Source organism: Prosopis cineraria, unplaced genomic scaffold, assembly GCF_029017545.1.
Source record: "Prosopis cineraria cultivar Desert tree isolate PC_DT_omini unplaced genomic scaffold, ASM2901754v1 PC4, whole genome shotgun sequence".
NCBI lineage: Eukaryota > Viridiplantae > Streptophyta > Magnoliopsida > Fabales > Fabaceae > Prosopis > Prosopis cineraria.
This window is the reverse complement of record NW_026555335.1, coordinates 33258450-33276992: the sequence shown is the minus strand read 5'-3', so window position 1 is coordinate 33276992 and position 18543 is coordinate 33258450. Positions and strand designations below refer to the sequence as shown.

General features: G+C 28.8%; 1 protein-coding gene across 1 annotated transcript; it reads left to right on the top strand.

The window, feature by feature from the left end:
- The first annotated feature begins 16310 nt into the window (after positions 1-16310).
- LOC129309944 (stemmadenine O-acetyltransferase-like) lies at positions 16311-17905 on the top strand. The gene has a single exon (XM_054951728.1). The coding sequence runs from the start codon at positions 16344-16346 to the stop codon at positions 17652-17654; it is 1311 nt and encodes a 436-aa protein (XP_054807703.1). The 5' UTR covers positions 16311-16343; the 3' UTR covers positions 17655-17905.
- The last annotated feature ends 638 nt before the right edge of the window (positions 17906-18543 follow it).

The window sequence follows — 18543 nt, the reverse complement described above, 5'->3', positions numbered from 1 at the left end:
TTCACATTTCCTTTTGAAAATTGATATTTTTATTATTTATAAATTTAATATTTTTATTATTTGTAATTTATATATATAATTTTATTCTCTAAATAGATCTAACTAAGTTTTGTAGTATTTAAAAATATTTTCTAAATTAATAGATTAGCTCTTTTGTTTTTATAACTAAAATTTTAATTTAATATTTTCTTAAATTTATCAATTACATACTTTTATATGTGCGTGTGAGTTTGTGTATGTGTGTGTGTGTGAGCGAGAGATACAACTTATGTCTTTTTTAGTTTCTTTTTTTACCAGCCCATATTCTTTTTAGTTATTCTATATTTAAACCTTCTTTTTAATTGTATCATTTAAACAAGTTTTAGTTTGTCAAATTGACCTTTTATATAAAAGTATTCAAACAAATTATATTACAATAACTGACTTTTAACTCAGCTTTAGTTTGCAAACTGTAGTTTCTTCTTTTGATTCTCACAGTTTATGTAAAATGTAATTCTACAAATGTTAAATATTTGGATTAATATTTTCCTAACAACATTTTACATGTAAGTGGTCATTATTTTTCATGTTAAGTATTGATACTGATTAAATATTTTCAATAAGAATTTATTTTTTGCTTATACTTTCACTAAAAAAAAAAGAAAAAACTTTTGATAGCAACAAAAGTCCAAAGGTCACTGCTAAAAGTTTTTAATGGCGACTTTTTGCTGCTAAAAGGTCATCGCTATAACCAAAAGTCTTTTACTGCTAAAAATCTATTTTTAGTTGCGATGCTTTTTCTTAAAAAATAATAGCTTATTTTATGCAAAGTCATCCTACCACATATGCATCATGTGATACCGCTCATGTCATATCACCTGCCATATATGTTATTAATATTAATACAAATAATTTATATATTAGTCCTGACAAAAAAATAATTTATATATTATTGATACGCTATCATAACCATAAGGAGAATATTATAACTAAAAAATAATTTAATAAAACATTCTTCATCAAAGTTTTAACAAATTTAAACATAAAGAAAATAGAAGAAACAAATATTCATTAATTCATTACAAATAATGATTTCAAAAAGAAAATTCATCAACGAAAAGAGCCTATAGAATCGTTCAAATTCATATTTGATTTACTGTTTGGACTAGCATTGGAAGATGAGTCCTACAAATAAGAACAAATAGGTATCATTAGAAAATATAAGATGAAAAAAGTATAAATAAAACAAGCTAAGCATAATTAATGAATTAAAGTGTTGCATGTGCCATTTCATTTCTTCTATCGATCACATGAATCTTTCTTCCATTTCCTTTTGCATGGTCAAAAATTGTTCCTCCCTTTCCCTTTCCCATTTCCATTCTCTTTCCCTTTCCCTTTCCCTTTCCCTTTCCCTTTCCCTTTCTCTTTCTCTTTCACTACTAGAAAAATACAAATTAGCGAAAAAATTTAACAAGGGATCATTTATTCCTCTCTAAAATACCACATTAGTAAGGAAATTAGTGAGGGATATTGATTTCGTAGCTTGATTTAAAATTAGCGAGGAAATTAGTAAGGGACTATCAATCCCTCTCTAAAATAAGAGAATTAGCGAGGAAAATAGCGAGGAACTATCAATCCCTATCTAAAATAAGAGAATTAGCGAGGAAAATAGCGAGGGACTGTTAATCCCTCTCTAAAATAAGAGAATTAGCGAGAAAAGTAGCGGGGGATTGTCAATCCCTCTCTAAATAAGACAATTAGCGAGAAATTTAGCAAAAAATTTTATCCCTAGCTAATTACTACAAAAAAAATTAACTTTTGATAATGACTTTTAATTATACATTTAATTATTTTCATTTAAAAATAATAATTAAATTTAAAAATTAACTAAAATATTCATAATAAAATTATTTAATATTTTCTTTATTTTAAGTTGATTTTCATTAATAAAATAATATTTTATTAAAAATATAATATAAAGAATAATTTAAATAAAATATAATTATTTTTAACATATTAATAATTGAAAATAAAATTTAATATGTATATGTGTGTATTTTTATAATATATTATTTGATATATTTATGTAGTCGAATAATATATATATACACATATTTAATTTCTCATATAATGATTGCAAGTGCTTTTCAGTTCAACTGGCGAAGAAGGAAAGCATAAAGCTTGGAAGGTATAAGGTCAAAGGTTCAAACCTTGGCTTTGGCATAAACATAATGAATATATGATATGGTAAGAAGCAAATAACATAATTAGCAAAAGAAATACAATTCCTCACTAAATTTAGCGAATCCTTTTTTGGCTATGAATTTATCGAGGGACAAAATTCCTTACTAAAATACAATTTAGCTACGAAAAATGACATTTAGTGAGGGATTCCCTCGCTAAATTACATTTTTCTAGTAGTGTTTCTAGAGCTAAGTCTTCTTGCAATCTTTTGTTTTGCTCCTCAACTTGTGAGATCCTTACTCTCATTTGATCAAATTCATTTTCTATAAAGGGGCTTAGTGTCCCTTGACTTGAACAAGAATGTCTGAATACCTATGTCTCTATTAGACCTAATCCCAATCCCCTCACAATCCATAGTGATTTGGGCCTAAACCTTATAGTAAAATATCATTACCAAGACTAGAATCTGATGAATGCTAACTTTCATATTCTTTGAGTTTTTCCTAATTAAAAATTAGAAAAATTAGAAAAATTTTGAATTGTTAATTTTTAATCAAATAATTATTATCTTACAATGGATGTAGCCATTTATTCATTGGAAGGATTGTCCTCTTTATTTAAATGAGTTACTTCATAAAGCTCTATAAAGTTCACTTGTTGTCCATCTTCTTCTTCCTATAAAAATAATATCTCCATTATTGAATAGAAATATGTATATAAATATTTGATATGACAAATTAAAAAAATACCATATAACCCCTTCTTCTCGTAAAATTGAGAGTTCTACTCATATGGTGAATCTTCAAATGACCCTTACAGTATTTTTACATGAAATCATCTATAAAAAAAATAATAATTATTAATAAATATATTTTATTTTGAGAAAAAATTATTTAAAAACAAAATCTTACTTCAGTGTTGGGATTTGCACAATGATCAATAAATGTTGCCCAATCTTCTCTAGAGACACCACTCGGCACAGCATTCTTCAATTTTTCTATTGATTTAGTACCATCTTGATTGTTTTTCCACAAGTCATACTTTGATTCTTTTCACTTTTCTCCCATTTCTTTTAAAATAAACTTTTTGTGCCCAAAATCATCAACCAAAAAATAAGCCTGCATAAGATATATAAAATATATTAATTAATGACAATTACAAAAAGAAACATCATTCTTCTTCTAATTACCTTCACAATATTCTCGTAAACATAATCTTTCATTGTGTCCGGAACCTTGCACCAATCAGGATATCTTAATGGAAAACTATTGTAATTAGTCACAAGAATTCCTAAAAAACTTGTCAAGAGCCCGCTAGCATCTCTAATTGGTTGATTAAGTGTGTTTTCACTCCATGTGAATTCTTCCATCATTTCAAAGCAAAAACACATCTTTTGCTTTCAAACATTGAGTGGAAGTGTTTCCACTTTCCTCTGAAAAAATATTATTAGGGAAAAAAACAAGAAAATGTACATAAAAAATATTGATTTTAAATATCGATAATTGTTAGTTGGAATCCTCTTCTTTTGGAACCTTATCCATGACGAGTATGCCTTTGTCTTTTGCATAGATTCTTGTTCCTTAAGCTCCTCTTGATGCACAAATGCCTTTTCTTGTTGGATGGGTGTCCCTTCTTGACTTTAATTTAATTGGTCATTAAGATCATCAAGCATGACTCTATCATCCACGGGTGACACCAAGTTAAAAGGCTATTACCATCCATGGGCTGACCACCAGCAGAAACACCAGATAATTGGCCAACATCATGAGCTGGCATTGGGTGGTAGTCAAGATCGGAGGTACTGTCACACATATTAACTCGTGTTCTCCATCTGTTCATCTTCTTCTTCCATGTAAAGAAAGAATTTAAAATGTATTAAATAAATAAAAATATAAAATAGGTAAATTTATATATAAAATATACCTAGATAAATTCATATGAGCTTCGCTATAAGGAAATAACTCTTCTAAATTTTGGGGATGAAAAGGTTTGGAATCATTACAATTATTTTCATCATCTCCCATGTCATATATATATCTCTTGGTTTCAAGTGTACAACCATATTCCAGTTTTTATTTCACTCATCTTCAACATAATAAACTTGTTGAGCCTCCAATGCCAAAATATATGGGTCACCATCCTCATGATCACCTGTGTGTATTAATCAGGAAAAATCAACTAATGTGATCCCCAATTCATTAGTAATGATCCCTCGACAATTGGAAGTGTTAGCCCACTTGCATTTGAATAATGTCACTGTAAATCTTCCTTGATAATTTAGTTCAATTATATCAACTAACTTTCCATAATAAGCCACACCACTAAAGTACATATCACCATCATTACTACTTAGATAACTTATTATGCCAAATGTTCTAAACACGCCACAATTTTGTATTGTAAGTCCTTGTTTACATTCAAGTGTGTGAAATTTGAATCCATTTACATTATAAGCAGTAAATCTTTATGCAAAATTAAGGGGCCTAGTAGTAAGAAAATTTAAATTAACAGAGGGTGAAACCAAACAAATTGTTTCATATCTAATAACACAAACATCTACTTAGTTGATCCACAAAGTTAAAGAATAATTAAATAAAATAATTCAAATATAAACTTACTCTACGAGAAATTCAATAGACAAATTCTCTATGAACTCTCTTATCAACTTCAAGAGATGATCGAGTTCTATTTTGTAATTGTCCTTCTACAACTCTTCGAAATTCCTTATATTAAGAATAACGTAATATTGTTTCCCAAAATAATAAACTCACTAAAAATAACATTATCATCAAATACTTACTCAACAAATGGATCCAGTTCTTGACAATTTGTAAGCACGTGCTAATGTGTTTGTAATCTCTCTTTGGGAGTGAGAGTAAAATATTCAAACCTACCCACATATTTTCCAATCGAAGGCAATAGAGTAGGTGTAGAAGAACTGACAATAGGTTTATCATCAACTCGATGAGGGAAATTGAAAACTATCTCAACTCCCTCTAAATATCTAGAACAAAATAATAATATTTCTTCACCCACATAACCTTCTGCAATTGAACCTTCTGGCCAAGCTTTATTTCAAACATATGATTTAAATTTTCCTATTAACCTACAAATAATTTATAACTTTAATGTAAATGTACAACTATATTGTGAAGAGAAACATAATTTTTACTCACCTCTCTATAGGATACATCCATTGATATTGCACAAGACCTCTAAGTTTGACTTCTTCAACATGGTGCACAATTAAATGGACCATGATAGTGAAGAAAGAAGGTGAAAAAAATCATTTCTAGATGGCATAAAGTGATGACAACTCAACTTTGAAGCTCGTCAAGATCACTAATATTCACAACCTTTTTGCACAACTTTCTAAAAATAAAATACAAATGAGTCAGCACAATTGATACTTCTTTTGAAAGAGTATTTTTCATTGCTAATAGAAGAAATTGCTGCATCAAAACATAAGAGTCATGACCTTTTAGCCCCCCAATCTTCTGTTGTCTCAAATCAACGCATCTAGAAATGTTACTTGAATATTCATATGGAATGGTGATATTTTTTAATGTCCTAAGAAAGACATCTTTATTAGACTTGCTCAATGTAAACTTGGCCAGACAAAATTTTCCATTATCATTTGGCCACAAATTTGGTCTAATGCCCATTTCTTTCAAATCTTTTTGTGCCTATAAATGATCTTTTGATTTATTAGTCTCATTCAATAATGTGAAAAGAATAATATCATAAACATTTTTCTCAATATCCATCACATCAAGACAATGGTGAAACATGTTATTTGACCAATAAGGTAAATCAAAAAAATATACTTCTCTTATGCCACTATTGAGAGTCCTTACCACTTGAATTTTGAGTCTTTTTTTTAGATTTTTCATCGTTACCCTTGTCAAATATCACATTAACAGTTTCACCTTGGTTTAAAATTTCTCACCCTGACTGAACCTTAGGTGGCATTCTCAACTCTGATTTTCTATCAAATCGAGCACGAGCCAACTTAAATTTGTGTGTACCATTCAAAAAGTGTCAGTGACCCATAAAACACCATTTTCAACTATTAGATAGTCAAAATGATGAGCAATCAAAATTGCAAGTAGGATATGCTAATCCTATACGAACATTCCATCTAGACAATGCCCTATGAGTAGGAAAATCACTAATTATCCACATAAGGGCTACACGCATCGTAAACATTTCATTGGAGTAAGAATCATATGTTTCCACTCTAACGTTCCACAAATCTAAAAGTTCTTGAATTAAGGGCTATAAATGCACATCAATGTCATTTCATGGAGCTTTTCATCTGGGAATTATCATTGAAAGTGTGAATGAGCCCTCCTTCATACACATTCATAAGGGAAGATTATAAGGCATAATAACTACTAGCCAGATACTATAAGTACTACTCAAAGTACCCAAAGGATTAAAACCATTAGTAGCTAATGCCAATCATACGTTTTGAGGTTGTAAAGAAAAATTTAGATAAGTCATGTGTCAAAAATTTTCCATGCTCTAGAATCTCGCAAATGCTTTATCAAACCATCAACATTCTTTTTATCTACATGCCACATCATATGCTTTGCAGTTTTAGATGACATAAGTAGTCGTTGCAATTGTGGTTTTAATGGAAAGTATCTAAAAAATTTTGTAGGTTTTTTCACTTGTTTTTTCTTCTTGGATATCAATTTCCTTCTTAATATATTGCATGTTTTGCAGGTTTCTCTTTTGTCATCTTCTCCCAAATATAACATACAATCATTTGGGCAAACATTTATTTTTTGTAGTCCAATCCTAATTTGATAATAGTCTTTTTCACTTCATAAAATGAAGAGAAAATTTTAGCGAATGGAAAGGCATCTGCTAATAATTCTAAAATCATTGATAAAGCTTTGTTGATTATACCACACAAACATTTAGTATGGTACAATTTAATTAAAAAAGATAATTTTAAATATTTCTCACACTCATTATATAATTGCTCTTACTCATCTTGCATCAATTCAAAAAATCCTTTTGTCTCTTCATTCATCCCCTGTTTGTGATTTTGTGATGACTCTTCAATTGAAATTGAAGTTTCGTTTTCTTGTTGCACCCTAAATGCATCACAAACTAATTCATGAATATGATCACTCATCTCATTTCCTTATTCTCTATTTTCTATGTTAACTAGATCACTAGAAGTAGTTCCTTTGAATTCACATTTTTCACCATGTAAAACCCTGCATGTTTATCTAGAAGGGAAAGGTTTAGCAATTAAATGATTTCGAACCTCCTCTCGAACATTCCATTTTCTAAAGTTACACTTAGGGCAAGGACAAATAATTTTACCCTCAATACCACTGTTTGCAAAAGTAAAATCTAAAAATCTTTCTAAACCATTCATATATTTTCTTGTATTGCGAAGTTTAGTTATCCAACATTTATCCATTTTTTATATAAAAATAATAAAATAATTACATAAAACTTCAACATATTTTTATTACTTAAATAAATATAAATAACATAAATAAAATTTCAACATGCATATCATAAATTTAACCACATTAAATAAATTTAATTTAAACATTAATATAACATTTAAATCTTTCTATATAGAAAATAAAAATTTAAACCTAACAAAATATTATACATAAATTCATGTCATATTTCATCCAAAAAATTTACTTTATTCAATTTATAGATATCAAATATAGATTAAAAATAAACTAATAAATATCATCCATAAGATTTTATATAATTTAAAGATGAAATATAAGATAAAATAAAAAATAAATTACCTCAAGAAAGTAGAGCGGCGAAAGTGAATAGAACAGCAAAAAGACGAGTGAAATATCAAATTGATGACTAAAAGAACTTTTTAAAATCCCTGAAAATACATAATAAAATATAATAAATGTATATATATATATATATATAATAAACAAGAAAAAAAAATGAAGACGTAGACCTATAATGCATTGTGCGCAAATGTGAAATTTTTAGAAGGGACAGGAGAATTTATAAGGCTTTTGAGCCACATTTTTCATAAATATGGCTCTGAGCCATGTTTGTGTTAGAAATTGTGGCTGGATTTTCTAACAAAAACATGGTCCAGCCATGTTTTTCTATAAAAAGGTGGCTTTTACTAATGTCAATACTCGTTTCCTACTATTTTCTCCTTCAAAATATTAAATTAACCACAGTTTAAGAAAAATCGTGGCAAAAATCAGTCGCTATTACCACCATTTTTTGTAGTGTCATCGTAAGGATTTATTCCATGTGTACACAATTCAAGCTTAAGATTTCTAAGCTCATTGCCAAATTTAGAAAATAATTGATCAATTCCTTTTCATTGTGGAGAATCGACTGGATGCTGAAGCATGCCATCATTTTTTTTTCTCTCATCAGCATGCCATCTCAAGTTTTTGGCCTCATTTGGATTAGCAAACAAATTCTTAAACCTCAATATTATGGGAAGATATCACTACACCTTCGCTGGAGAGCTCTTAGTAATAGAATCATCACCACCATCTATCTCTTTCACTTTGTAATGTGATTCCTCACAAACCAGACATGCATCCAACACTTCATAACCATTTCTATATAATATGCAGTTATTAGGGCAAGCATGTATCTTTTAGTACCCTAAACCCATTGGACACAATTTTTTTTTGCCACATAGTAACTACTTGAAAGTGTATTTCCCTCAGAAACATTTCTTTTAATAGTTTAAGAAACTCTGTAAAACTCTTATTACTCCACCCATATCTCGCTTTCAAGTTGAATAACTTTAGCACTACTGTTACTCGTGTATATTTTGTACATCCAAGCTGCAAAGGCATTTTTGAATCATTGTGCAAGCTATCATACTTGTGCACCTTCTCAATGCCTTCAATGCCAATATCACATAACATATCATCATCCTCATCTTGTGGCATACTTAATTTTCTAGATTCACCATGCAATACCCATTATGATCTGTATGCTTTGTAGAACCTAAAACAAATTAAGTGATCTTTAATCTCCATAAGATATCATTGCAATCTATTCAAGCACTTAACACAAGAACAATAGAACAATCCTTTATTATAAGAAACATTGTTCTTTGCAAATTCTAAAAATTGAGCTAAAAGGATAATTAGGATATATTGTTCTACTTAATCTTAATCACTAAAACACCAACTTCAACAAATTCCAACAAATCTCAATGATTCAACTATCATCTTAGGATAATACATATAACCATCAAACAATAATATAATTTATGATAATAAGTGTTCAAAAATGATCTCAACAAACAAAATAAATTGGCAACAAAAAATAGTAAAGAAAGGACATAAATTAGAAAAAAATAAAATAAGAGCTAAAAGGCTAATTAAGAAAATAAAAGCCAATTTTATGAAAAAAAATAATAAAAATAAAAAAGGTAGCCAAAAAATTGCAAAAAAAAAATTAAGATATATTGTTCTATTTAATCTTAATCAGTAAAACACCGATTTCAAAAAATTCAAACAAATCTCAATGATTCAACTCCAACAAATAAATTATACTAATTTTAAAGAAATCAATATCATGAAAATTTTAAAAAAAAATTAGCAGCATAACAACTTAAAAATTGAAAATTCTTGGGCACTTTACCCTTTATTTGATCAATTTAAGCACATCTCAATTGAATTGTCAATAACTATCAACTCTAATTACTAATCAATTCAAACTATCATCTTAGGCTAATACATATAACCATCAAACAATAATAAAATTAATGCTCAAAAATCATTTCAGCAAACAAAATAAAGAAGCAACAAAAAATAGTAAGAAATGAACATAAATTAGCAAAAAATAAAATAAAAGCCAAAAGGCTAATTAAGAAAATAAAAGCCAATTTTTTAAGAGAAAAAAATTGGAAGATAAAAGGCTAATTAAAAAAATAAAAGCATATTTTACAAAAAAAAAACAAAAAAGAAAAAGAAAAAGGTAGCCAAAAAGTTGTAAAAAAAATGTGGATGGGGATGGCGAGCTTAGGAGGCGACAATTGATAAGGGCAATGCTAGCTGGGCGCTGCAGGTGATGGAGAGCTGTGGGCGAGAACGAGTTGAGGGTGGCCGAGAACGAGCTGTGAGCTAAGAACGAGTTGAGGGCATGGGTGAGAACGAGCTGTGAGATCTGATAGAGCTAGGAGAGAACAAGCAATGAGCTAATGGCAAGCTAAGGGCAACAAGACACATGAGCTAAGAGAAAATGAAATAGAGGAGAGAGCAGAGGGTAGCAGTGAAAAAGAAATCTATAACGAAGATAGAGCTGAGGGTAATTTAAGGGTATCTATGGCAACGGATTTATTGAAATTTGTCACCATAAATAAACATACGGTAATAGGCTCCCGTAAGTGTCTGAATTCAGAAAATATTAATACGTCTAAATTTAAACATGATTAAATCATTAAATAAATTATTTTGAATTTTTTAAAAAATTTCAAGAATTTCAAATTTTTTATTTTTATATATTTTTATTTATCATTCATATTATTATCGTCTTTGAGTTGAGACATATATAGTATGTCTTTATTGTAACATAGTTATTAAACATTTTTAATATCTAATTAATAAATAATTTTTTTAAATTAAATATTCTTTCAAAAAAAATATGTAGGTTGTCTGAATTCAGAAACACATACGGTGATAGGCCTAAGGGCCCCTGTCGCCGTAATTTTCTGAATTTAGACAATATTATTTGTCTAAATTCAAATAAAAATAATTTGTTTGAATTTAAACATAATTAAATCATTAAAAAAATTATTTTCAATTTTTTAAAAAAATTTCAATAATTTTGAATTTTTTATTTTTATATATTTTTATTTATCATTCATATTATTATTGTGTCTAAATTGAGACATATTTAATATGTCTTTAATGTAATATAATTATTAAACATTTGTAATATTTAATTAATAAATAATTTTTTAAAATTAAATATTATTTCCAAAAAAAAAAAATACTTACGACAACAGATACCTTTTGGCCTATCGCCATAGGTTGTCTAAATTTAGACAACATTAATATTGTTTGAATTCAAAAAAAAATTAATTTGTCTGAATTCAAACATAATTAAATCATTAAAATAAATTATTTCAATTTTTTTTATTTTTATATTTTTTTATTTATCATTCAGATTTTAAAATAATGAGTTAACATTATTAAAATATTTTTAATAAATTTATTTTTTTATATCTCTTAAAATGAAATTTATCAATTAATAATTAAATTTTAATAATTAGTATATTTTGTTAATAAAATTTATTTAATAAGCATTATTTTAGACACAATTAATATGTTTTAAATGTTATTCAATTAATTGGAAAAAAATGAAGACTATAATTAATAATTTAATTTAACTTCATTAAGTTTTTAATTTTATTTAACTTATCATATGGTTTAATTTATAGCGACAGGTTTATTAAGGACTGTCGCAATAAATGATACATTTTTCAGGTTATTTTCAAAAGTGCCACTTTATCAAATTTTACCACAGTTTTCTAATAAATTATGGTAAAATATATGTGGTTAAAATTTAATTTTGCACTAGTGACATCACCCTACCACATGTGTGCTTTCCCAAGCCACCTTATACGCCATATTATCACCTCACGCCATATTATATATTCGTTGCAAAATATATCAAAACCAAAGTTTGAACCCTTGATCTCCCTTCTCTAAATTTTAAATCTTCCTTCTTTGTTAGTTAAACTAAAATATGCTTACAGTTATTATATATGAAATTAGATATATGTTATTTAACTACATACACATATATTAAATAATATATTATTAAAAAGATATACATATATTATATTTTACTTTTAATTATTAATATGACAAAATAATTTATATAAATATTTAAATTATATTTTTAATAAAATATTTTTTATAGTAAATATTATTTTTGATAAAAAAATTTAAATATTAAATAATATTCTTATACATTGTAACCAATTTCTAAATTTTATTTTCATTTTTAAATGAAATTTATTAAGTATATAATTTATTTATAACATGTATTATATTAGTTTATGTTAAATATCTTTCACTTTTTCTTCTCCATATTTTTCTCAAAAATTAATAAATTATATGATTAAATTTTTATTTTCTCTCAAAATGGTTAAATGTTTCCCCCTTTTTTATTAAAAATATATTTTATCCACAATTTTTCAATATCTTAAAAAAGTATTTTAATGACAAATTAATTTCAACCACATAAATTTTGAGTAATTTTGAATTCTTAAAGAATATAATAACTTTTACAATACAAGATAATTACAAAGATCTCATATGTAATCAATCTAGCTAACCTCTAATAGTTCTCTACCTCATATTAAGGAGAATTTGAATAATTTTTTTTATTCTTCTTAGTAATAATTAGTTATAAAAATCTTATTAATAGCTTCTTTTTTTTATAACAATGGAAACCTAAATGCACTTCATAGAATCACATGAAATCCTTGCTTGTGTATACCAAGCTAAACATTAAATACATAATATGTCAAGTAGTCTACAATATCATTTGCATCTTGCGATATCTATATGACTTTGGCATCCCAATGCCATTTATATATTTGCATGTAAGTAATAATTTACACATACCTTAACCTAATTATAATTGAAAGTAATAACCCAACAAGATTTTAATTTATCATATTAAAATACTAGCTTAATAACATAATTTTTAAAAAATAAGAGCTATATATTTCTATAAAAACATTATGAATAATACAAAATTAAAAAATTATTTAATAATTAAAATTAATACATTTTCAATATTATTCTTTTTGTTTCATGATCTTATATGTCATTTATTAATAATTATGTATGTGAAATAATAAATTTAATTTGATAAATATCTTTTGAATGATTTTATTTAATTTTAAATTTTTAAAATAGTTCATATGAAATTTTTTGATAATTTATATGATAATTTTATAAATTATTTCATATAATTTAAAGTTATATTTAATTTTTTTAAAAAAAATGCTTTTAGTTGAAACAAATATTATCATGAAAAGTAATTATATAAATTATTTTTTATAAAAATATTGTTGTTGCCAAAAGTTCACTTTTGGTTACAATTATTAAAAATTGACATCAAAAATATACTTTTGGTAGCAATAATTAAATGTTACTGTCAAAACTCCACTCTTATCAAAAGTATATTTTTGGTGACAACATATTGTTGCCATCAAAAGTCCAACTGCTAAAAGTTACCACTAATTTTTTTTTTTGGGTAGTGTTTATGTACTAGTTATCAATTTTTACATCAAGCATTAATGTTAATTATATCTTCTTATTAGACATTTATTTACTGCCTCACATTTCACTGCATCTATCATTTTCATTCCCAATATTAATTAAATATTTTCTAGTTAGAAGGGTAACATGCATATACTATATTAAAAGATCAAACTCTTTTTCGAATGCATATAAAACTTAGAGAGAATTATTGATAATACCACTAACTGTTACTATTATTGAAAGAAATTTTTCCAAATTAGAATTGCTTAAATTTAATTTAAGGTCAGCCATGTTACAAGACAAATTAAATGGATTAGCTTTATTATTTATCAAAAGTAAAATGTTAGAATTGTTTGATTGTAAAATTTAAATATTTGATTTTGTACCTCAAAAAGCTAGGAAAGTGATATGAAAATAGATAAATGATAATACACTAAATCTCTTAAATAATTTCGCCTTAAACTCCAAAACTTCTTTACACAGCCTTGATTAGAAATTGATTGAATCAAGCCGGACAGACATATGGGTTAATGACTTCGGCCGAATTCATCAATGGACAAATTTTTCCTTGAGTACATGCCATGAATGCCAGGACACAAGAACAATAAAAGTGAATCACTATCCATAAAAAAAAAAAAACGGGGGGGGGGGGGATAGACCAAGAGAGCCCTATTATTGCCCCAAAAAAATTGCCAAAAACATCGTATCAATTATAATTGAAAAAACAATTAATTTTCTGGCCTACAAGATCAAAAATATTTAACAAATTGACAATTATATAATACACCTTTTGTCCTTGCTGCCGGCATCAAATATTTATATCATATGTGTATTACTTGCACGCAACTACATCAACATGTGCCAAAAAATGCATAATGTTTGATATTGCTAATAACAGAGTGTAATATTGACTCATATATGGAGAAATAACCTTAAAGGACCAAAAGATCTTTTGAATTAAACTTGAATATAGACTAAAGATTGGAAAATCTAAAATAAGGATAGAATGCCATTTAATAAATTGGTCTAAGAATTTGTAACTCTCTCATTCTATGATTTGCAACCACGAAAATAATTTGCAAATAAAATTCACTAATTTCTAAAGGAAAAAATTTGTCAAACATATCATTACTTTCAAGGATCTACTACTCGCAGTAGCAGAGCTGCTCATTGTTGAGGATGTGAAAATGCTCTCACTTTTGGGAAAAATTATGAGTTTGTGAATGTAAATTTTGCAATTTTAACCCCTATTCTTGAGATTTTGCATCATCTGAACTAAATAAAAAATAATAATTGATCTCAAAAACGTATTTGATATATAACATTTTAATGATAGATATAAGATATGAAGAATATATTTTATATGAAAGTCCATATCAAAATATATAAAAACGTATTTCAAAATATATAAAAACGTATTTTATATGAAAGTCCATATCAAAATATTTAATGTAATTTTTTTAAAAAATGATGATTAACCTGCTTATGTTATTACAATTTTATTCTTAATGTCATTATAATTTAAAAAAATTTATTAATTTTTAAATTAAGTTAAATTTTTAAATTAAGTTATCTTATACTCGTGACTTCCAATCCTACCTCTACCATTGACTACTCATATCCATGGTATTGAAATCTAGACCGGACCGGTCGGGTCAACCCAAAAATCGGTGACCCAATCCCTTGTCCGGTCTAGGTTTACTCCTAAACTAGTGAGGGAATGAACCGGTGTAACCCGGTCAACCTAGGTTCAACCCGATATAACTCGGTTGACCCGGTGGGTTGACTAGGTTATTATTTTTTCAGACAAAACCCCTAAAATGACATCATTTTAGGGGATTTTTTTTTTCATTTTTGATTTTTTAGAGTGCTGAGTTTAGAAATAAGATAACAAAAAAAAAAGTGAAACTGAAGTCAAAAAATAAAAAATTAGAGGTAGAGCACGCTAAGTCCAATCCAAATTTCCAGACAGCATTCAGTTCAGCCTTTCATCTATGTCTCTCCTCTCTCGCCCTAACCTAATTAGCGTCTCTTCTCTAGCTCAGTCTCCGTCTCTTCTCCAAGCTCCAGCTCTATCTCCATCTCTTCTCTAGCTTTATCTTTGTCTCTGCTATCTCCATCTCTTCTCCAGCTTAGTCTCTAACTCTCCGTCTTTTCTCCAACTCAATCTCTATCTCTTCTCCAACTCTATCTCCATCTCTTCTCTAGACTTTTTAGATTGAAGAGTTGTAATTATAAGGATAGATATTTAAAATATTGTATTTTATTATTGTTAGACTTTTGAGTGGTTAGATTTGGTTGAATATTTTTATAATTAATGTCTTTTTATTTAAATTATATTATTTCAATCATGATCGATTTGCCACTGGTTTAACTCCTAGTTTAACCCTAATTGAACCACTAACCCGTGATCCAGTGCCATAACCGGTTTAATGATCGGTCTGGTTTTACATACCTTGCATATATCCCCTTATTTGCAACTCTCAAAATACAAATTAGTAAATAAGCTTCATAAATATAAAACAAAATGATTTCTAAATAATAATATATTTGACATATTATTTGCAAATTTTTGTTCAAAAAGTTGCAAATCATGAAAAAGGGTGGCAAATTTTTAGACCAGTTTATGAAAGGTCCTTTTTGTCCTTGTTTGGAATTTGCAAATATTTTGGTTCTGATAAAGTGTAGTTCCCTGTGTGTGCGTCGTCCAACATGGCAAAACGTCAATAAGAAGAGGACAAAATTGCAGTGACAGAAATAGTTTCCTATCCTATTCATTTTCACGATATATTGACGATGGTATCCTCGTCATCAGATTTATACAAGTATAAATACTGGTGATAAAGTGAATTAATTCGGCAACAAATTAGAAGAGAACACGTACGCTAAAAAGAAAACACCAAAAAGATGAAGCCAGTCGTGGAAGTAATCTCTACAGAAATGGTTAAACCTTCGTCTTCTACACCTCACCATCTTCGTCACTACAATCTCTCGTTCATCGACCAGATAACTCCCCAAGTCAACAATTCTATGGTCTATTTCTTCGATGCCGATGATGTCGCAAACAAATTCAACATCAACGAGGTTTCCGACCACCTCAAGAAATCATTATCTCAAGTCTTAACTCACTTTTACCCACTCGCCGGAAGACTCATCAGCGAAAACCTAATCGTAGATTGCAATGACGAGGGTGTCCCTTTCATAGAAACCAGAGTCAGTTGCCACCTCCGCCACATTACCGACAACCCCTCTCTGGCTGACGTCAGCAAGCTGCTTCCCTACGACATGGATGAAATGGTCAACACACTCCTCGGAGCCCAATTCAATGTCTTCGATTGCGGTGGAATAGCCGTCGGAGTATGCATCTCCCACAAGGTCGGCGATGCGCTGTCGTATTTCCAGTTCATCAAGAGCTGGGCCGCCGTGACACGTGGCGAACCGGCAGAACAAATCAGAACCCACTTCAAATCTTCCTCACTCTTTCCGCCAAAAGACACGTCGGGATTCTACCGAAGAACTTCAACAATCGGGAAGCACAAAATTGTGTGCAAGAGGTTCGTGTTTGAAGCATCTGTAATAGAATCTCTGAGAACAAAATATTCTCAAAAGATCGAGAACGTTCCAGAAGGCCAACAACCACCTTCAAGAGTAGTAGCAGTATCAGCTTTCCTTTGGACACGGTTTGTTGCCGCTACTAAGAAAGAAGGAAGCAAACAGATTCACTTGGTCGGATGGACAGCGAATCTACGCCCAAGAATGGAGCCGCCACTGCCGGAACATGCGTTCGGAAACTATTACTGGTATCTCCAAACGTTTCCAACGTTAGATGAACAAGGAGAGTGTAATGACGACCTTGGAAGCCTGTTGAGACAAGAGCTCAGCAAAATCGACAAAGATTTTGTTGTGAAGCTTCGAGAAAGAGAAGAATGCTTGAACCCTATTAGAGAAGACATTTTTAGGGCAATTGAGAAGGGAGAGATGGTTCCCTTTAGTTTCACGTCACTGTGCAGGTTTCCGGTGTACGAGGTTGATTTCGGATGGGGGAATCCAACGTCGGCAGTACCTCCGACATGGAAATTCAAGAATTTGGTCTCTTTAAAAGACACCAAATCAGGTGGTGGCATTGAAGCGTACGTCAGCTTGACGGAGGATGACATGGCTAAATTTGAACGTGACGTGGAACTTGTTGCTCACGTTTCTACCACGGGGTTGAAATAATGTTTGAGTAATCACTACTATGTTAAAGTCGGTGTCCTTTCCTTTGGGTGTTTATTTTCCATTTCCGTACAGTGTTTTTGTTATAATTGTCCTCTGCGTCTAACATTGAGTGCTGGTCTGTTGATTGAAAGACGTGGGGTTGTTATTGTTTACTTGTTTACTTGTTTACTGTAACTGTATGTGTGCGGTGGCGAGGCCAAGATATGTAGTCATGGCGCAAGATAATATAATTTTAAAGTTAATTTTTAAAATTAATAATTTAAATAATTAAAAATAATAATTACACTGTAGGTCTAAAATTGCAAAACTCTAAGTAGATTTATCATAATTTTTTTAAGAAAATTATATTAAACAAGTTAATATGGTATTTTATGTAAATATATATGCTCTTCATAACTTATTTCAATCATTAAAACAATACATATCTAATAAAATTTTAGCCCAAATAGTTTTTATTTAGTTTGGAGAATGTATAATATCAAGAATAGACAAGGGTGGAGAATTGTAAAATATACGTATCCTGCTTATAATTTTCTCAAAGTGAGGGGCTGCCTTGTCTATCTAACCATAACATGCTATCACTAGGGAAAAAAAAAAAAAAGGTCTTTGACGGTGACTTTTAGCGTGATAATAAAAGTTACTGCTAAAAGTTTGGTTTTGACAGCACGAATTGAGTGTCACCACCAAAAATTGTCACCAATCACTAGTATAAAATATAATTTTAACAACATATTTTTCGTCACAGTTTATAGGAAAACTGTGGTAAAAAAAAGGTAAAGTGGCAAAAATGTAAATAAAGAAAAAATGTAATATTTATGGCCACAGACATACAATCCACCTGTTGCCGTAAATAATTTGACAAGCCTTTAAACAAATAACGTAATTAAAA

Excerpts from the sequence above, each read along its gene's own strand:
- LOC129309944 (XM_054951728.1), top strand. The coding sequence starts at position 16,344 with ATGAAGCCAGTCGTGGAAGTAATCTCTACAGAAATGGTTAAACCTTCG.